The sequence below is a fragment of the Podarcis filfolensis genome (genome assembly GCF_964270895.1).
Source record: "Podarcis filfolensis genome assembly, chromosome: 10".
NCBI lineage: Eukaryota > Metazoa > Chordata > Lepidosauria > Squamata > Lacertidae > Podarcis > Podarcis filfolensis.
Window position 1 is genome coordinate 44,115,407 of NC_139612.1, and position 21,830 is coordinate 44,137,236.

General features: G+C 43.2%; 2 protein-coding genes and 1 long non-coding RNA gene across 4 annotated transcripts in view; 2 read left to right on the top strand and 1 right to left on the bottom strand.

Moving 5' to 3' along the window:
* TCF20 (transcription factor 20) overlaps positions 1-1,623 on the top strand; it is a 179,518-nt gene extending 177,895 nt beyond the window's left edge. The window contains exon 17 of the mRNA XM_083573708.1: positions 1-1,623. Within this exon, the coding sequence (XP_083429834.1) occupies positions 1-179 (179 nt within the window). The 3' untranslated portion in view covers positions 180-1,623.
* LOC310743546 lies at positions 356-10,301 on the bottom strand. The gene is made up of 3 exons (XR_014539086.1): positions 10,243-10,301; positions 8,348-8,877; positions 356-2,196 (listed from the first exon to the last, which is right to left on the bottom strand). It is a non-coding gene; the product is annotated as an uncharacterized lncRNA (long non-coding RNA).
* The window catches only part of LOC310743482 (cytochrome P450 2D6-like), a 13,290-nt gene continuing 1,756 nt past the window's right edge, over positions 10,297-21,830 (top strand). For both annotated transcript variants that reach the window (XR_014539047.1, XM_083573811.1), the window contains exons 1-8: positions 10,297-10,546; positions 13,241-13,406; positions 14,215-14,367; positions 15,374-15,534; positions 15,629-15,802; positions 17,278-17,419; positions 18,727-18,914; positions 19,287-19,428. Coding sequence is in view for 1 of the 2 variants with exons in the window: in XM_083573811.1 (XP_083429937.1) it covers positions 10,334-10,546; positions 13,241-13,406; positions 14,215-14,367; positions 15,374-15,534; positions 15,629-15,802; positions 17,278-17,419; positions 18,727-18,914; positions 19,287-19,428 (1,339 nt within the window). In the remaining variant the exon portion in view is untranslated. The remainder of the gene's footprint in view (positions 10,547-13,240; positions 13,407-14,214; positions 14,368-15,373; positions 15,535-15,628; positions 15,803-17,277; positions 17,420-18,726; positions 18,915-19,286; positions 19,429-21,830) is intronic.

The following is a 21,830-nucleotide window of genomic DNA, read 5'->3' on the forward strand; positions in this document are numbered from 1 at the left end:
GTCGTCGTATCTGTCTTGGAGAACAACTGGCTAGAATGGAGCTTTTCTTCTTTTTCACCAGCCTCCTACAGCGTTTCACCTTCCATATTGCAGAAGATCACCCAAGACCAAGAGAAGATGGGTGTTTCGCTTTTACACTCGTCCCACAACCTTATTATATCAAGGTTGTTTCAAGATGAGTGCAGGCACCTGCACAAACATACTTCTACATTTTGAGTTTGTCATTCACAGTGCAAATCACCTTAAAGATATAGGTCTGCTGAATCCATAAAGTAATAGATCGCAGTAGCTTATTTACTGATTCTTCCTTTAGCAAGAATCACATTTATGGTTTTTTTCAATTTCTCCCTTTCTCTTTTCTTTTCTTTTTTCTTTTAAATAAATACAGTTTTAATAGAATCATAGAATCTTATAGTTGGAAGGGACCCAGGGGCCATCTAGTCCAGCCCCCTGCAATGCAGGAATCTCAGCTAAAGCATCCATGGCAGATGGCCATCCAACCTCTGCTTCAAAACCTCCAAGGAAGGAGAGTCCACCACCTCCCAAGGGAGTCCCTTCCACTGTCAAGAAGCTCTTACTATCAGAAAGTTCAGGAATGCCATCATCCTCCTGAAGGTGTGAGAGTGAAAGAGCAGCTCTTACTGTCAGAAAGTTTTTCTGTGTGTTTAGTCGGAATCTCCTTTCTTGTAACTTGAATCCATTGATTTGAGTCCTACCCTCCTGAGCAGGAGAAAACGAGCTTGCTCCATCTTCCATGTGATAGCCCGTTAGATATTTGAAGATGGCTATCATATCTCCTCTCAATCTCCTCTTTTCCAGGCTAAACATACCCAATATATATTATATCATAATATATAACAATTATGTACAACAACAAAAATATATAACAAAAATATATAAAAGGTATATAAAATATATATATAAAAATAAAAAAGTACAAAACCAAAATCCCAACTTGCCTCCCTCCCCATTCCTGGACAGATCAATCTAGTTCAGTCCAATCTGTGATTTCAGTGGCTGCCATTCTTCAGGGTTATCAATAAAGTATTTGTTAAAAGGATGCCACATTTCAACAAAATCATCTACATAATTTGCGTTATTAAATGCATGCACTGATACAGCAATAGACCATACATTCTGTTTCCAATGAGAGATACACAGACTTTCCAATCCTTTCCAATTCTGTGCCATTTGGAAAATGTGGTGCTTCTAAAAGAAAAGTATTTGGTTCTTCATAAGAAAGGTCAGGTTGCCCTTCTTTAAAAATAGTTAACAGTCTCAAACTTGGGGTACATTCCACATGTTGACCTGTAATACAGTATAGCTTATTGCTCAAACTGAGTTGATACTCATTTTAGTGGTTTTTTAGCCCACAAATTATTCCAATCCACCTCCCTAATGTCTATCCCTAGATCAGATTCCTCTGATCACAGAGTTACATCCTCCAATTGTTAACTCGTTAATTATATGATACAGTATAGATAAAGGGGTTTTTTGTATATTCATTTGTATGTAAAGTCAAATTTTCAAATGTTGTTAAATGTCTTGTGGCATGTGCTTAAACTTCAGAATTTGATATAAAACACACTATTTGATGAACATAAAGACAATTTACGTACTGCATTCCAATTTCTATTGTTATTTGTTCAGCAGATATAGGTTAACCATATTCAAATAAATCAATTAGTACATGAAGATCTTTCTCCATTTCTGAATAATATGTTTTTTTCCTGTCATATGAAAAAGTGGATGCAGTACAAAAGGTATCAATGGTGAGATTGAAGAAGCTAATTTAGGTGCCCACATCTTCCATACTTTCAGATCCGCCTTTGTAAATGGATTTATTATCGAATCAAACATATTTTTATTGTGTATTAAAAATGATAGACTCAGTAGTATATATATTTCTATAAAACTCCATTTGCCGCCATGTTTTATCATTTGCATTTTGTATTGTTCCAATTATATTTTGAATATTGTTAGTATAATAATATTAATATTAATAATAATAATAATTTATTATTTATACCCTGCCCATCTGACTGAGTAAATGAGATGAAGCAAGACTCTCCACCACCGAGACTGCTGATAGATTTCAGCTAATTGTAATCTGCGTCTTTTACCCTGGTATACAAAGTTTACTATCATCCTTTGCCATTTTTAAAAAATCTCTGTCGAAATACAGATGAGTATAGTCTGAAACAAAAACTAAAATTTTGATAGAACCATCCTTTTCACTGAGGACACTCTTCCCATCCATGATAACTTCAACCTGGACCAGTGTTTGAAATCTTTATTAATATTTCTTATTAATGCCAGAAAAAACATTTGTGATTATTATTTTTTTGCCAAACATATGTTTGCCTATCATTATGTTCAGTGGGTTAGTGGGTTGGGGACATGTGCCAGAAGAGGACCAGTGATGGAGTTCCTGGGGTGTCACTATAGGTTAGCTAGGTAAGGGGAGATATGGCGTGGGGCGACAGCCAGGTTGGTTGAGGAGAAGGGATAACAGATGGTTAAAGGCGGTTGCCCCTTCCAGGCTGCCTTGCACCTGACAGGACTTTGGTAACTAAGCCCTCATGCCTTCCTGCTTGGTGGTGCTGTTCCAAAATGCCATTTCGCAAGAAAATATATATCATCCATGATTTGATTGTGGTTGAGGTGGTTGACCTGGTATGAATTACCGAGACCTGGTTGGAGGTGTTGTGTGGGCCAAACCTGAACCAGCTATGCCCACCCTGGTACTTGGTGCAATATCAGTATAGCTGGAGATTTGAGAGGTTGGATCCTTGCCATTCATGGAGATTCCACTGGTCTCGTCAGAAAACCAATTCACCTGGGAGCTGGATATCAGGGCTTTTACTTGGGGTTCAGCCAGCAAAACAACACAGAATCTTAGTATACCACCCACTCCACTGCCCAACAACCTCCCTGACTGAGCTAGAGGAGGCTGTCCTTAATGTGGCTTTGAAAACAATAGACTCGGGCCTATGTCTTGTGCAGTCTGGCTCAAGAGCTTGTGGTCACCATGGGGCTGTCTCAATGCGCTGTAGCCCGTGCGTATCGCAGGTCACACTTGATCTGGTTTTCACCACAGGATGGACTGAGAGGGATACAGCAGTAGGCAAGATTAGTGTCACCTTGCTGTCATAGACATATCACTTCCTGGTGTAGTTTGGAATGGTTGTGGAAGGTCCTGTTTGTAGGGATGGGGAGCCTATTGAGATGGCCCATCTCCAAAGACTTACAGAATCTGCAAGAGCACTGAGTCCTCTTGGGGAGCTTCCAGTCGGCATACTAAGCACTCCTGCAAGGTCCTGGTCCCACTGTGGAAAAGTGAAAGGACAATTGACACACAGAATCACAGAACTGTAGAGTTGGAAGGGGCACCCAGGGTCATCTAGTCTGACACCCTGCAATGTAGGAATCTTGACTAAAGCATCCATCACTACCAAATGCCATTTCTGGCAGTGTGGAGCTTAGAGTGCCCCTGGTTTTCTCAAGAACTTGGGGCAATGAAACAGACCAGCTGATGGCTGAAGTCTCATAGCAACTATGACCAAGAACAGTTGAGAGAAACATAGCCATACCTACCAGCAGTGGACCAGACTGCCCGTTGATGGCACTGACTGGACCAAGGCCCTTCTGAATTCTGGCACCTCCTTGCCCTGGCTAAACATGTCTACCCCTGGAATTCTCGCTGCTTGGAGAATTGAGCTTTGTAACAATATTTATGAAGTTGAAGTACTGCTATCTGAGGATAGATTAATCCTGTGAGAGCTGGGGAAATCACCCAACAGAAGAATGCAATATTCTTGCCCGGGCTTTATGGCAGTTTGGGAAAGATACAAAGCTCAGTGAAAGCATATGAGTGAAGTGTCCTTAACACTGCAGCCACATGACTGAATCTGAAGGAGGGCAGGGAAGGAACACATCCAAGCCTCCATGTGTTATTAGTTGGGCTCAAAGGTGAAAGGGCCCTATTTCTCCCTTGTGCCGTATCTGTGGGGAGTGTCTGACTATTGAACCCTGAGTGGCATTGCGCTTTTAAATATATATGTAGAAATCTGATAAAACTCCAGGTTCTTATCTCCTTATCCCTGTTTAAATGAAATACTTTTTTTATTTATTTACCTTGCAGCTCATGCTTATCCTGGAACTGGCCCTGTCGGGAGAGGAGTGATTTTGAGGGGGAAAATGACTGGCAGAGAAAGGGCAAAGCATCTCTACCTGGCTCAGTTTTTAATTGGCTTGGTGTTCTTTTGTTTATTTTGTTTGGGGGGGGGATATAGACCGCTTTATCAGAAAGCTCTTCAGTGCTGTACAGTAGAAAACCAGCAGAACTTTTAAGAACAAATCTACGTAACTAAATTATATGTATTAAATAATAATAGGCTTCCTGAAATGAAAAAGTTTTCAGCAAGCATCTAAATCACGATAGCGAGAGCACCTGCCTAATGTCAAGGGAGGCCTACAGGGAGGTCTTTTGAGCTTTCTTGACCAGTGTTCAGAAAAAGCTGTTCTTTTTTTCTTTTTTCTTTTGCCTCGTCTCCCACTTCCAAATGATGGTTCATGTATGTTGACAGTGCTGCATTCATGTGCATTATTGCATTTCTCACCTCAGTTTCACCCACCCACTTCACAGAGCCAACCATGATGTAGAGCTACTTGGAAATTCAACAGCCCCCCATCCCTAGAGGCACACCCAGGGAGGACAAGAGGCTTTAGATATGAGCAGGGGACAGCAACCACATGAAATATTGGAAAGACACAAGAATATGACCCAAATGGAAAGGATATTCACCAAATGAAAGACTGAGTGGATGGTTGGCAGGGATGTTGGGGTGTTCCAGTGAAAACAGAAACAGGAGTGGAAATTGCAAGTGTTTGCACCTTTGCCCCAAGTCCCATCCAGTGAACAGAATCAGTACATATCACTTGCATCTTACATGGTGTGTGTGTGTGTCATATTCCAGGGATAGAGTGCAATGCTGAAATTGCATATAGTAAATAGCTTCCTTGGAGCCACCTCCGAATGGGTGCCTTCTGGAGCTGGTGCACTGAGCAGGTCTTGCCCCCCAAGCAAAGCAGAAAGCTTTTGGAAGCAGCCTGAAATTTAGGGCCCTTCGCTCCAGCATACCTTACTGGTTTTGGTGACAGCTTATGCCAAAGCTGAGAAAGGCCTAGCTGACCTTGCTACAGTGGAACCTCGGTTTTCGAACATAATCCGTTCTGGAAGACCGTTTGACTTCCAAAACATTCAAAAACCAAGGCGCAAAGGGCTGTTGGCAAATTCAATTAAGAAAATTGAAAAATATGCAGCGGAAGCTGTTTGACTTCCAAGGCACATTTGAAAATGGAAGCAATTACTTCCAGGTTGTCGGCATTCGGGTTCCGAAACATTCGTCAACGGAGACATTCAAGAACCGAGGTTCCACTGTACCACTAATATAAGCAGTTCGATTTCATGTTTGTTGATAATGTTGTAATATTTTTAGTTGATTCTAATAAAGGTTTTATCCTGCTGTGGATTCTGGGTTTCTTTTAATGGGCCAACACAGGGAGCTATAGAGTTAACAGGCATTTTGAAGAGAAATTAGTAATTTCCTGGAAAGGCTGCCTTTGGGTGGCACCAGACCACGACACAAGGTGATAAAACAGATGGAATGAGTGTTAAGAACGGGCGGTGGCATTCCATATACAGGAATTCATAAGATGAAGAATTTCATGGGGAAAAGCAGGATCATTTAGAAGGGCAGATTTCGAATTAACTTCACATTTCCCATAAAAACAAACTGAGTATGTTTTGCTTAGTATGGAGAAAGCAGGGCAAAATACATTTTTTTCAATATTTTGATAACAGTCCTGCTGCATCAAGTCAAAGGTGCATCTAGTTCTGCATCAGCTTGCCCTCACAGTGGCTAACCAGATGCCTATGAAGAGCCCATAAGCACAACAGCATTTCCCCCACTTGTGGACAGGGCTGCTGAGAAGTAAGAATGGGGTGCTGATGTACCAGGGTCCAGGGAGAGAGAGAGAGAGAGAGAGAGAGATGTAAGTATCCTACAATGTCATGAAGCAAAATGTGCAGGGCCCCTTCTAAGCAATTTCTGTGAGATGAGCCAGTCTGACTGTTCCCACCTCCCAATGTTCATAGGAAACGAGTGGTTGGCAAGTGAGCTATTTGGGATGCCAGGTGCCAGGAATCTCTGGGGAGCTAAAGAGTTCTGTTTTCTCCTCCCCTTTAATGTATTTTACCTGCTTCTGACTCATTTTCTATAGTCTTTGGAATCTCCATACTTTCTTTTTTTCTGAGCAACCAGAATACATCTTTCTTGTGGTGGGTTTGTCTGGGATCAGTTGCTCCTTAGAAATGCCAGATGAGCCTCTCTGCACACAGCGTTGCACAACCAGTGTGCCCCCAGCAAAGAAGATCCCCTTCTCACTCTTTCCCTCCTGCTTTCCCTCAGAAAGTGGGGCAACTGCTGTAAGATTTTTCATTGTGATAACCTTTCTGTATTTAAAATCTCATCACCAGTCATAGGTTACTTGTATTTGGTCCTATAGCCCTGCATCTGAGGGATTCAAAACTTCAGAAGAAACCTGAGTAATTCTGGTTCCATATGGATACTATTTAACTTATGTTCCTGAGCTAGATTTGAGTGTGATTTTATTTTGGCAATATTTTGTAAGCCAGTCTGAGAGCCTATTGGGTCTATAACAACAACAACCACCATTCAAGAGCCCTGCTTTGGGATTACAGCTTCTGTAGAAAGGTAGTTTCAGGTGGAAAGGAGGAGGTACAGACAGGATGAAATGTTCGGAGGAGAAACGCTCTCTCCCCTAGGACGTTTCACCCAGTATGTGCAATATTATCTTCCTGCACTTGCTCCTTGCATCTCTTGCTAAATATCTTCATGAGATTACAATACATTGCCTCACACTGAATAGTATTGATCAACATTTATCATAGTTTCCTGGCAGCAAAAACAGAGCTGCCTTCCTCCAGGCTCACTTACACAATATTGTGACCTTGACATAAATACAAAGAAGGGACACTCATGGGAATCAGTGATTCTTTTTACTTTTATGCATGTCTGCTGGTCATTCAGAAAATAAACTCAGCCTGTGGCTACTTGGTTCCCCGCAAGGTATTTCAATGACCATTCTGCGTCACACATTTCATGTTGTCCCTTGAAAGTGATTAGTCTCAAGACAAAGTGTGGCAAACTTGTAAGTTTCAAAATTGCTTCCCACCCCTGCAGCCAGACTTTATGCTTCACTTTCTGGAAGTGGGGCTGAACTCACAAGACCGGATAAGCCCTACCACTTGCAGTTTTTAGATGACCTTTTTACCATGGCCAGGGGGTGGGGGGTGAAATCATGATTTGTAGAAAGGTTGTTGTGATTTTTATTGCTAGTCTGGACATGACAGAGCTACAATTCCCAGAATGCTTAACAAACTATAGTTCCCAGGATTCTTTGGGCGAAGTCAAGTGCTTTAAGTCCAGTCAAAGGTGACTGTGGGGTTGCGGCACTCATCTTGCTTTCAGGCCAAGAGAGCCGGTGTTTGTCCACAGACAGCTTTCTGGGTCATGTGGCCAGCATGACTAAACCACTTCTGGCACAACGGAACACCGTGACGGAAACCAGAGCGCATGGAAACGCCGTTTACATTCCTGCCGCAGCGGTACCTATCAACTTGCACTTTGACGTGCTTTCGAACTGCTAGGTTGGCAGGAGCAGGGACCGAGCAACAGGAGCTCACACCGCATCATGGGGATTCAAACCACCAACCTTCTGATCAGCAAGCCCAGGAGGCTCAGTGGTTTAGACCACAGCACCACCCGTCTCTATGCTTAATGTATGATGTGGACATCACCCCAATAAATCCTTCAAAAACTCCTAAGTGGAGTTTTTCAGCTATTCTCTGGAGTAGCTCAACATGATTCTTACATTATTTTTATAGTGCTTCTAACATAGGAGAAATTGGTCAGTTCCTAGTGGTCTGACTGGAAAAATGAGCCAGAAAGAACTTATCAATTCATATCCAATACCCTCCTACAAATATTTCGGTTGGCAATAAAAAAGTCAAGCACGATACTACAGATTGTAGTATCAGAGCTTTATCAGAAAGCTCTTAAGTGCTGTACAGTAGAAAATCAGCAGAACTTTTAAGAACAAATCTACGTAACTAAATTATATGTATTTAATAATAATAGGCTTTCTGAAATTAAAAAGTTTTCAGCAAGCATCGAAATCACGATAGCGAGAGCGCCTGCCTAATGTCTAGAATATCCGGGAGGGGGGGTAACTGCTTAGGATATGGTTCTGAAATGCTTACTTCTATTTCTAAAAAGCTATTTGCCCAGCAAATCCGGTTGAAGACGTGCCACATTACGGAGATGTATGAGATGTATGAGATGAAACTGGGGAGTGAAAGATGAACAGTTTTGCAGATATCAGCCACAGTGATAACTCCACTTTTAACTTTTGCTGTGCTTGAATGATTTAGGAACATAGGAAGCCATCTTCTACTGAGCCAGACAAGTGGTATCTAGTACAATATTGTCCACACTGACTGGCAGCAAAACTTTAGGATTGCAGGCAGGATTCAATCCATGAAATCCAACGGTGTGCAAATGTTTCTCCAGTGACGCTGCGCCACATGACATACAGGGACCCTGTGTTGCAAGAGTTCTTCATCCCCAAAGTATCTAGAGCTGGTTGAGACTTGAGGGCATTCTGAACAGAAGCAGGCAGACAGCTTCTCTATTTTGTAGAGTGTTTAATCAAATCAGAATGGATAAACTATTCCAGAGGGTTTTTCTTCTTCAATGAACCTGATCCTCAGATCTCTCAGTTGCCTTGAACCTGAGGAGTTAAAAGCAAAAATAATAATAATTACAGGTTCAAAGCAAATGGTTTAAATTATCAGTGAAAATGCCTCTGTCCTTCACCCCTACGGAGGGAGGCAAGAGGTAAAGTAGTAGAGAGAACAGGAGAAGTTTCCTACATTTCTTTTGGAATTGATATTCTACCTCTCTAAAATGAAGGTATCAAAGACAGCGGGGCTAAATGATCAATAGGAAATGTAGAAAAGTGGGATTAGATAGAGGTGATGCTGTTGACACTGTGTACTAAGACTTTGACAAAGCTTTTGACAAAGTATCTCACTAGGGACTCTTCATTCAGTTTAGTAGCTGGAAAATAAGAGAAGAGGTCCTCTTGTGGATTAGTATTTGGTTAAGAAACAGGAAGCAGGAATAAATGGACAGTTCTCCCATTGCACGGATGTTAGGGGTGAGCAATTAAGGTAGTTACATTAGCTGAAGGTGCCAAATCATTCAGGGTGGTTAAAACTGAAGAAGATTGTGAAGGATATCTCCAAACAAGGTAAAAGGGTAGTTAGATGGCAAATGAAATTCTATGTAAACAAGTGCAAAGCGATTAACCTTGGGGCATCCCCCCCTTAATTTCACAGATACACTTGTGGCATCTGAACTAGTGGAGGCTGATCAAGAACAAGACCTCTGCTAGAGGATAGCTTGATGTGGTGGATAGCTTTTATTGACACAGTGTGCAACAGCTGTAAAAACAGAGAATTCCATGCTAGGGATCACTAGAAAAGGCATTGAAAATACACTTCCACTATCAGAATGCTGTCACATGTCTATTTTGTGAATAAACTTTGAACATTGTGTATATTTCTGGGCACCTTATCTCAAAAGGACTATCACAGAGTTGGAAAAGGTTCAGAAAAATGATCAAGGGGATGGAGCAACTTTCCCATAAGAAAAGGTTACCATATTCTAAGCCTTTTCATTTAGAGAAAAAGCAAGTAATTTATACTGTTATGAGAGAGGGAGAAAAACTTTTACCTATCCACTTCCTTAATGCCATGCATAATTCCAGTTACAGATAGGTAGCCGTGTTGGTCTGCCATAGTCAAAACAAAAATTTTTTTTTCCTTCCAGTAGCACCTTAAAGACCAACTAAGTTAGTTCTTGGTATGAGCTTTCGTGTGCATGCACACTTCTTCAGATTCTTCAGTATTCTTCGGATTCTTCAGATTCTTCAGTATCTGAAGAAGTGTGCATGGACACGAAAGCTCATACCAAGAACTAACTTAGTTGGTCTTTAAGGAAGGAAGGAAAAAAATTTACTGGAAGGAAAAAAATTTTTTTGTTTTGGCCATGCATAATGTTATGACATTATCTCATGTTACCTCTTCCTCACCTTTCCTCTAAATTAAAAAAACCCCACTTGCTGAAACCTTTCCTCTTTGAGGAAATAAAAGCAGGAGACTGAGTCAGTGCAGGGAGAAATCATGGAGCCATTCCATTGGGTGTTCTCCATGCTCATGGCCATATGGAATAACCTCATGTTGCTGGTTGTACTATTCTTTTTGTTAACTCTATCCTTTGATTTTATGAAGCGTAGGAAGCCTTGGAGCAACTACCCGCCAGGGCCTATTTCCTTGCCCTTTATCGGCACCCTTTTGCAGATTGATATGAGGAAGCCTCATCTTTCTTTCACTCAGGTAAGTGCCAAGGGAAAAAAGAGACCTGGATCATAGAGTGGTAGAGTTGGCAGGGATCCCAAGGGTCATCTAATCCAATGCAGGAATCTAAAGGATCCGTGACAGATGGCCATCCAACATCTGATTAAATGCTCCAATGAAGGAGAGTCCACCAGCTTCTGAGGGAGTCCGTTCTATAGCTGAACACCACCTCCCTCAGACTTCTTCCTCTGCTGACCAGCAAAGAGTGTTGTGTTTGGGGAACAGAAGTGAAGAAGGTTAACCTGCCATTGGCTTGATTCCATATTGCGCTGCGGCAGTGAGTGTTTGGGGGGGGGGGCGCAACTTGTCTGTTTCCCCACAGTTCCTTTGTGGCTTATAATATTGGCTCATGCATGCTGATGGGGTGTTACGCTTGTGTGTTAATTCTGTTGCACCCTTGGAATTATATTTTGGTTTCGCCTGCCTTGCCCCATGCCAGTCATTGCAGTTAGCCTCCTGGACATTTTAGCTCTGAATGGGCACAATAGAAGTATGTTAAGTGTTGGTTACAGAACTGATTGACCAAATAAGAAACAGCAAATTTGAACCAGTTTGGGATAGTTCACAATTTTCAGTGTGAGTTCACAGCAGTCAACTGTCACATTGTTTTCTATTAGATGATATTGCTTTTAAACATATGGGTGGGTACACTGAGTTTAGCGGGGAGCTGCAACAAGATGTTTTGAGGGTTGGCTCCATTCTTTAACAGGAGGGCACTCATTCAGGGTTCCAGACAGCCTGTAACAGGAACCTATCGGTGGTTTGGGTGGGTGTGTAGAAGGACAGGCAGCAAGGATGGGGAAGAAAAATGACTACTTTCCTCTTCCTTACTATATTAAAGAGTTTGAGCTCAGGGCTGACTGCTGGCCCTGAATCTGAACACTATTGCTATATTAGGAAGTTTTTAATGTTTGATGTTTTATTATGTTTTTATATGTGCTGGAAGGCGCCCAGAGTGGTTGGGGAAACACAGCCAAATGGGTGGGGTATTATTATTATTATTATTATTATTATTATTATTATTATTATTACTACTACTACTACTACTACTATTATTATTATTATTCAGAGAGAGGAAGAGATTTTTTGCTACTGAGAATGAAAATATTTATTCTTTTTCATTTCCTCCATCCTGAAACCTCCCCATATAGTGGACGGAGGACAGATTTGTAACCTTTTAGTGCACATTCTTCCAACTCTAATCACAAGTCTAGAATACAATAACCCATGAGAAGCAGTGGGGGGGGGAGGCTTAATCCTTCCCCTCCCCCCCAAAATGATCACCTCAAGGTTCTTCTAAGATAATGAGCACAGGTCCCTGTGCTGTAGGGCTGTTCCTAATAACACTTGCTTTTATTTTCACTGAATGGTTGTGTGAGGGAGCAACCTTCTTTAACTGTGAATGGTGGATATACATCTATAGAAGACTATATATAACGTTAGGTGCATAGTAGTAGGAAGGTTTAATAACTGGAATTGGTGCATGTTTTATAAGTGTTATGTACTGAGTTGAATAGGATCCAAACTGCAGCAGTCTGATTGGTCCTAGAACAATAGGATCCAAAAGTGTAAATAATGTATATAAAGCAGATACTTTGAGGGGACTTTCATTCATTCCTCCTCACCACTATGAGCTGAATAAAGAGCATGAAATCACTTTGCGACTGAGTATATTTCAATAAGAATGATTAACAACAATCGACCCACCAATTCAAGCATTCATTAGTTTCCTTATTAGAATTAAAGATGCTTGAGTAAAGAGTAGCATTCTTTCTTCTGTGTTGAGAGTACAATAAAAAGAGGACCGTTTTGATTTAGTGAAATGTCATATAAAACCACTAGTAGCAGTTCAACCCTGTTGAGTTCAATTGAATGTAAGTTTATGGTTGGAGTCTCATTTTCTTAATTTTAAAACTGATTTAGAGAAACACTAGACGTACTAAGTAGGGGAGTGCATGCGCCCAACATTACAAGGACAGTCCACTATTGGAAGGGTTAGCCATCTTCCACCTGCTGAAAGGAAAAGGGACCCATAAGATGAAAGAGGGGTACCTTGAAGTTGGCCACCTGCATTTAGCACCTGGGCAACTGGCGTAGCAGACACACAGGTAATCTGGTCACAGCCTTCATCACTAGGTTGTCATTTGTTGTATTTCTGGTCAAATAATTATTATTCCAAAACTTGCATACAGGGCTGTCTTTAGCAGATGTGGTGCCAGGGTGCAAATATCCACCCAGCGCCCCCAAATTACCATGGATAGTGTGGGGGGGGAGGAAGCTGTGCAGTGCCAGCCATCGGGGGGGCGCAACTCTCCCCCATGCCGCTGCGGGAGAGCAATCCCTGCAGAGGCTTGGGAGGGAAGCTGCGCACCCGCCAGCCATATAGTTGGCGGGGCGCAGCTTCCAGCCTAAGCCTCTGTGGGGATTGCTCTCCTCCCACGGAGGCAAGCTGCACGCTCGCCAGCCATATGGTTGGTGGGGCGCAGCTGGCGGGTGTGCAGGGAAAGGGGAGGCCACCGGCAAAACTGCACAGCTTCCCCACTCGCTGGGGTGCCCCTGAGAGTCCGACGCCCTGGCATGATGCACCACTAAGCCCTATGGGAAAGACGGCTCTGCTTGTATATCTAGATATATATTAACATATGGACATTTTATGCTGTCCTATATTTACAGCTGTCTAAGAAGTACGGGAACATTTACAGCCTGCAAGCCTTCTATACCAATGTCGTGGTGGTGAATGGATTCAAGCTAGTGAAAGAAGCTTTAGTCCACAAGTCAGAGGATTTTGCTGATCGTCCTGATATGCCTGTCCAGAGTTATTTGGCAGGATACAAGCAAGGTATGTCTGGCTTTGTCAGTCCAGGTGCTGAAGGGGATGGGAAGAAGGCAAACCAGGGAGCATCCCTCCCGTCTGTTATAAAGCAATTCAAATAGGAAGAGTGGGAATTAAATAATGGTCTGTTAATGCTTCCAAGCCATAAGAAAGGAGCATTTTGGTTCTCACAGTTTTTCTTGAGGTTCAAAAGCTCATTGAGTGTGAATGATAAGAGCTGTTTGGCAGTGAAACAAACTCTCACAGAAGGTGGCGGACTCTCCCTCATTGAGGATGGATGTCAAAGATGCTTTAGCTGTGATTCCTGAATGGCAGGGGGGTGGACTGTTTCTCTGATTGAGGAGCTTCATGACTGATTTGGATTTGAGTCTCTCCCAGATCCTAGTCCAACACCAAACTGACTCTCATTTAAGAGAGAATGAAAATAATTTTTAGACATTAAAGCAATAGTGCCTTGATACAGAGTATGAGTGAACTTTGTCCATCAGTCATGTAATACATTTCCCCATTCCTTTTGTTTGTTTACCAAGTCTGATTTGGTTCAGTTACAGATAGGTAGCCGTGTTGGTCTGCCATAGTCAAAACAAAATTTTTTTCCCCCTTCCAGTAGCACCTTAAAGACCAACTAAGTTAGTTCTTGGTATGAGCTTTCATGTGCATGCACACTTCTTCAGATACCCTGATTTTTTGATTTGGTTCTGTGTCTGATGATTGGTCTCCAGATGTACCGTAATAATTTTAGCCAGTAAGAGCTGACTCATCTGAAGCAATATTATGTCAGCATTTTAACCGCTTCAATTTTATGCCCTCTTAGGACTGGTATTTGCAAAGTATAATCATGCCTGGAAGGAGCAGAGGAGGTTTCTTGTCTCAAACTTGAGAGATTTCGGAATGGGAAAGAAATCCCTGGAATGGCAAATGATTGAGGAAGCTGGCCATCTGTGTTCTGCATTCCGCGCTGAGGGAGGTTCGTTAAACCTAGGAATGTGGGAAGTGGGAAATGTGCTTAATTCAAAATGTTTACATTCTTATTTATTTATTTAATAAAAAGCATACACTGTTTGATTGTTTAAAAAACCCTTAAAACAATAACATGATCAATAAGAATAAATAATAATAATTGAAGACTTTAAAAAAGTTAATATTATGTTGCATGCCACCCCAATCTCTGAGCGGTGTGAGATTCCAGGGGTTCTGAACGCTTACCCAGGCTTGTGTTTCCTTCAGGAATAAGGCACATGTCTTTATGATATATGGTTTATTTACGTATATCTATAACCTGAGCCTATGATGGATTGGCTCACAGCATTAACACCCCAAGAAGGTCTTGTTTCTCCCATAGCTGCAGCCTTGAATCCCAGCAGAAATCAGGCCTGGCTCTGACTCTCTGCCTTCCCAGCCTGCCCCTCTTGCACCCAGCTCCCAGCCCCCTGTCTTTCTAACTAGCAGACTGTTGAGGGAGGGAAGCCCACCCCTTTGGTTTCTGGTACCTAGCCACTTCCTTTGTTCCCTTAATGGCCCATACTTAGCAGGCTATTACTAGGCTGGCCTGCTTATTCCAGCAATTGAATCCATGCTGGATCCAGGAATTAGATGGAGGATCAGGCATACAGTCTAACCCCCCCCAACTCATAACAATACACTAAAAGCAGATTAAAACTCGCATGAACTTTCAAAATATTTGGGTGGGCTTGCCTAAACAAAAATGCTTTAGTAGGCGCTGAAGAGAGTGCAGTGCAGGTGCATGCCTAATATCAGCAGCTAAAATGTATTTCTCCCATTTCTGTCAAAGAACTCCACCAGTAAAAGTCCAGAGTGTTGTGCTTCAGACCTTAGGTTTGATTTCCAGAGAGTTTGAATTTGGAACATTTATAAGTGTACATTAAAGAGAGCAAAGCAAATGGAGCCATGGTGGTTAGGGCAGGGCAGGGCAGGGGCGATGAATCATCAACCCACTTCTTTTTCTCTTTCAGACCATCCATTTGACCCTCAGTTTATTATAAACAATGCAGTTAGCAATGTGATCGCCTCTATGACTTTTGGCTATCGCTTTGACTACAAAGACCAGAAATTCCAGGAGCTGCTGCACTTATTTGAAGAATGCATTCAAGATGCATCAGGATTGTGTACTCAGGTGTGAAAAACTGCTGCTTCATCAGAAATATTATTCTTTAGTGACTGTATCTCTGTACCAGGTGTAATGGATTTTCTTTTCCATTCTGCACCAGCTCATTAATATGATACCTTGCTTGCTGCACATCCCACCACTGGAACAGATAGTCTCTAAACACCACATGGGTTTGTACAACTACATAGAAAACATTCTGAAGGTGCACGTGAAAACCTGGGATTCATCCTGCAGGAGGGACATCATTGATGCTTTTCTGGAAGAAATAGAAAAGGTAGGATGTTGGTATTTTGTAGTTCCAGCCCAAGGTACATACAATTCTATACAGTGGTACCTTGGTTTACAACCATAATCTATTCCAGAGGTCCGGTTGTAAACCAAAACAGGTTGTAACCCAAGGTGTGCTTTCGCCAATGGGGCCTCCCCCCCAAAATTGGTTGTAATCCCAAAAAAAATTGAATATAATCCTAAAAAAGGGACACAAACTTCCGGGTTTGACATGGTTGTACAGTGGTACCTCGGGTTAAGTACTTAATTCGTTCCGGAGGTCCGTTCTTAACCTGAAACTGTTCTTAACCTGAAGCACCACTTTAGCTAATGGGGCCTCTCACTGCTGCCGCGCCGCCGGAGCCCGATTTCTGTTCTTATCCTGAAGCAAAGTTCTTAACCTGAAGCACTATTTCTGGGTTAGCGGAGTGTGTAACCTGAAGCATATGTAACCTGAAGCGTATGTAACCCGAGGTACCACTGTAATCCAAAACGGTTGTAATCCAAAGCGGTTGCAAACCAAGGCTACCACTGTAATTGGTTCTAACTATTAATTTAAAACCTTAGTTAAATCAGCAACTCACTGTTCAGTGCATCTCTCCATGGGCATAGCTGGGGGGGGCAGGGGGCAGCTGCCACCCCCAATTAATAAAATTCAATAAAAATACATAGCAAACTGAGGTTCTGCCCCCCTCTAACAAAAATCCTGGCTATGCCCATGCATCTCTGTGTGTGCCATACCTGATTTGTGGAGCAGTGGGGTTGGAGCCCTGACCCAGGAGAGGACCCAATACCTCTTGGGATCTCATGAGGTGTTATGGCTTGGTCTCTCCCACATATGCGAGACAACTCTAGCTGTTTATTATTTCAAATTTATTGCTAAAACAACAAACTAGGACATAGCTCCTCTACTCATCGTCCTCCCCAGAAGATGGAGTTGCCCAGACTGAGCTCCTCCCCCTTCCCCAGCACAGAAGCCCCCACCTTCTTTTCCAGTATCTTTTGCACTGTCTAGATCCTACGAGATTTGGGAGAGAATGCTTCCCGCATTCCAGCGTCTGACTCACTATTGGAGCTCTCACACAGCAGCCTGTCACTCTGGCCCTGTCTTTCGTCTCCCCTTTGTTCAGAGCTCAGATCACAGCTGCTTTCCCCCTCCTCTCTGCCTTCCGCTGTTAACTGTTCTCTCTCTATGCCTGTGTCTTCTTCTCCTGTAAGCATCTGAGCTTCGCTGACACGAGGCCTCAGAATCTCCTTGGAGAAAAAGTGGGATGTAAATGTAATAAATTGATAAATATGCCACCACTCCAGGACCTCAGAGGGTGGCAGCACTGCTAAGAGCGCCTTCCTTGCCCAACTGGGCAGGTCTGTAACTGATATGACTCTATTACTGGAAAGTCCAGTCTTTGACACTTTCTGCATGCTATATAGGTGCCATAAGATTTATTTATTTTTTGAGATGCATATCGTTTGTCTTCTCAGAGGAAGAAAGATGTGAAGACAAGTTTCAATCGTGACATCCTTCGTCTAATAATTACTGAACTTTTTGCTGCTGGCACTGAAACTGTTGCCACCACTCTGCGCTGGGGCCTGCTGTACATGATCCAAAATCCAGAAGTCCAGAGTAAGTACTACTGCAGCTGCTATATGCTAAAAGAAGAAGAAGAAGAAGAAGAAGAGTTTGGATTTGATATCCCGCCTTTCACTCCCCTTCGGGAATCTCAAAGCGGCTAACATTCTCCTTTCCCTTCCTCCCCCACAATAAACACTCTGTGAGGTGAGTGGGGCTGAGAGACTTCAAAGAAGTATGACTGGCCCAAGGTCACCCAGCAGCTGCATGTGGAGGAGCGGAGACGTGAACCCGGTTCCCCAGATTACAAGACTACTGCTCTTAACCACTACACCACACTGGCTCTAAAAAGAGAGATTTTAGTGCCAGTTTCTGAAAGAGCAGCTATATTAGGATGGGAATTTAAGTTTCGACAGAGATCTACAATATGCAAGAAGCCATTGGACTTCCTGTTTTCACTGAATTAAGGGCACATCTGTAGCTGCTCTTAGTCTTTGGTAGCAAAGACGAAACTGGCATTCTAAGACAATTTATTGTGGCAAACTTTTTCATAGGGCACAATCATAGTCCAATTCCTGTCCACAGAATGCTCCTCTTCCTCTTTCTCTAATTGGGCCTTCTTGTGTGCCAGTCTCTAGCCTGAGCTCTCCTTGAGATGGTCTCTTGCCTAGACAGGGCCTCCTGCTGGAACTGCAGCTCAGGTTTAAACCACCAACCAGCTGTGACCACTTGGAACAGAACATGTCCTTGTTCATAAAAGCATTTTAACAGGAAATAAGGTATTCTCCTACCTGCAGGTTGCTGATTCCAGAGGAAAGATCAAGCAGCATGGGATCTGCACACACATTTATAGGTTTCCCATCAACAGCGTAGAACATCTCCCCTTAAGGATCTGCACAGGCTTCTTACATGCTAACTGAGCCAAATTCAAGTTTTTGTTATAGAAGGCTCCAAATTGTTTGGGGACCAACTTACTCGGACTGCTTCCCCCCCCCATAGTTGCTTGATTTTTATATTCAGCTAGAGAGGCACTATCAAAGGTAGCACATGATATTCACCTTGCTTCTACAAGTAATAAGCTGTTTTGTTTGTGCACCTAAGTTGTAGAATTCCTTGCCTATGCAAAGGAAGTACCATCAATACACCAAGTTTCAGACACCTGCTGAAGACCTTTCCGTTTGTACCCGTCCTTTCTGATGTATAGCTCAACCTATCAGATACTGTGTGTCTGGATGATATGTACTTTTATGCTGTTCTGTGGGTGCATTATGTTCACTGCCTATATAGTTTGCTTATTGTGTGGTGTATATGTCTGTAAAATAAATAAATGGGAGAAGAATGAAAGTGTGCTTCCTTTCTAGGTAAAGTCCAAAACGAAATTGATGATGTGATTGGCAAGAACAGGTCAGCCACCATGGGGGACCAGGCATCCATGCCTTACACTCATGCTGTGATAAATGAAATTCAGCGATTTGCTGATGTTTCTCCATTGATGCTGCCTCATATGGCATACCGGGACACGACATTACAAGGCTTCTTCATCCCAAAGGTATAAGTTTTGCTAACAGAGTAAAGGTATTCTGAACAGAAGCAGGCAGACTGTTTTTCTCTTTTGCATGGAGTTGAACCAAATTTAAACTGCTTTATTTATTCACTGATCCCAAACTTAAGATTTCTCAAATGCCTTGAATCTGCATGGGGAATGAACTCCTAAACTGCTTGGACATATGCCCAGAAAGCAGGAGTCAAGGAGAAAACTGCTCAGACCTGTGTTTTCTAGGCACGGCACAAGCAGAAGGGCGGACGAGCCCATTGTCTCCAGAAGCCTAAGATATTTCAAAATAGAGACAGGATATAAGGAAAACACAATGCTGCTGATTGTAATCCTTTTACCAAATCCTCTTTCTTTGGACACACTTAGGGTACCACGGTCATCTTCAACCTGTCATCTGTACTGAAGGATGAAACTGTGTGGGAGAAGCCTTATGAGTTTTACCCAGAGCATTTCCTTAATAAAAAGGGGGAATTTGTGAAACGAGAGGGCTTCCTGCCTTTCTCAGCAGGTAATTCCAGAGGACTAAAAGCTGGGATATTTACTGTTTCATAATCACACATTTTAATATTGCAAGTGTTTTTTTCATGGTCACATTATAAGGGCTTCTTCAGATACAGTCCTTTGTGGGTGTGGACAGTGCCAGATTTACGTATAAGCTAAACAAGCTTAGGGCCCCACTCTCTTGGGGGCCCCCAAAAAAATTAAAGGGAAAAAACCTGGATGTACATTCTCCAAAATATAAGATAAAAAACAAATAAACATTGATAAAATACATATTTTGTCATGTGCAAATGGCTTTAGATACCTATTAGGTCCATAAATTACCATATAGCATATATTCAACACAAAAAAGCGACAATTTGTTGTTGACAAAGGACAGCTGGACATATAAGGGGCCCCATTACCTTTAGTAACTTAGGGCTTCATCAAACCTAAATCCAGTCCTGGGTGTGGAGAGAGAGATCTACCCATAAATCTTCGTTGTGGAGATACAAATGTTTGTGCTCACAATTATGCTCCCACTGAAGAGAAGTCACATTTGTGCAGCACTCAGAACAGCTATTCCCTTCTGGCAGTTTTCCCTTGTCCCATTCCTTTCCAAGGGGAAACCTGCTCTTTAGCGATAGATTGGAACAAATGTTGATCCAGGGAAAACCCAAATTGCTGTTTGCTCGAATTGAGTGTTAAAGAGTGGTTTTGCCCAGGGGGAAGCAGCAGGACAAGAGGAAGTGTACATAAGCCTAAACCACAACCTCCTTCTTTAGTTTTCAGAGGGAGGATAGCCCAGCGGCGTAGCGTGGGTTGTCAGCACCTGGGGCAAGGCAAGTAATTTGCGCCCCCTAACCCGGGGCAAGGCAAGTAATTTGCGCCCCCTAACCCGGGGCAAGGCAAGTAATTTGCGCCCCCTAACCCCTAACCTGCCGCCGCTGCCAGCTTCTTCTTGCTGCTGCCTGGGCTGGGGTATTTACGGTAAGGTAGCCACGGCAGCGGCGGCGGCAGGTCCGTGTCAGGTGATCTGAGGCAAGTTGCCGCTTGCGCTGCCGCCCAAACGACGCCACTTGCCCGGAGGAGGAGGAGGGCAGAGAGGCGAGGAAAATGCAACATGGCCCAGCAGCTGCAGCGGCGGCGGCGGCGGCGGGGCTGTGAGGAGGGGCTGCCTGGCGCGCCCTCCGCGGCCCTGACGCGCGGGGACCGCGGCGAGCGCTGAGAGCCGCTGCCTGCCGGACGCCTTCAGCCCGGACGCGCACACAGCTTGTCGGTTCCGCGAGACATGGGGCTCTGCTACAGGCTGCGCCCGAGGCTCTTCGGCGACTCCTGAGGCGGCGAGCGCCCCCCCCAGATGTTGCGCCCGGTGCGGCCGGCCCCCCCTACACCCCCCACGCTACGCCACTGGGATAGCCCCATTCAGCATGGGTTGAATCCCTATCCACTGATCTGCCTTTCAAATCTTTGTCTTTTCTGGATTAAGCTTCAATTTACGTGGCTCTTGGAGGAGTGCAGCCCTCAGTGCACCCCCCCCCCCAGTTTGCCAGCCCTTGTTTATAAGACTTGGCTATAACAAAACAACAGCAGCAGCAGCAGCAACAACAACTTTTTACTTGTACCCCGCCCATTTGACTGGGCTGCCCCAGCCATCCTGAGTGGCTTTCAGCAGAATATTAAACAAAACAAAATATGACACATCAGATTGTGATAGATGGTTTATCCAATTACGGTGTGGAGAAATACAGGAGACAATTTTTTATCTCCTTCTCATAGAATAAAAATGCAAATCAGGCAAAAAAACTGTTTGGCATTCAGGATAGACACAACAAAATAATTCACCACACAGTGCAATTCACTTCCTGAAGACATGGGGATGGCCTGGTCTGTGATCGCTGCAGAATTAGGTCAGGAATCAGAATAAGGTGACAGAATTCTGTGGTAGAACAGATTGAATAATTTCTAAATTGTAAGTCACCTTTTATGAGACATTAGCATCACCATTGCTGTGACCGTGTTACTGCCTCTGAGACTTAATCTGAAATGCTCATAAAAGCAACTGATGGCAAAAGATAGGGAAAGGGCCAAAGTCCAGTGGCAGAGCCTCTGCTTTGCATGCAGAAGGTTCCAGGTTCAATCCTCAGAATCTCCAGGTGCTGGAGAGACCCCTGTCTGAAATTCTGGAGACCCAGTCAGTGCTGACAATACTGAACTAGATGGAGCAATGGTCTGATTCAGTATAAGGCAGCTTCCTGTGTTCTTGTTCCACTTCCCTCTCCCCAATCCCCATACAATTTGGGTGTCTTCAAAATGATTTTCTTCTTAATTGGTGGTTTTACTCATTCGGCCCCTCACACCAGTGCCGTAGGTCTTTCTTTTCTTCAAAGGGTGCTGTGCACACCACCAACCACCTGTGAATTAACCTTC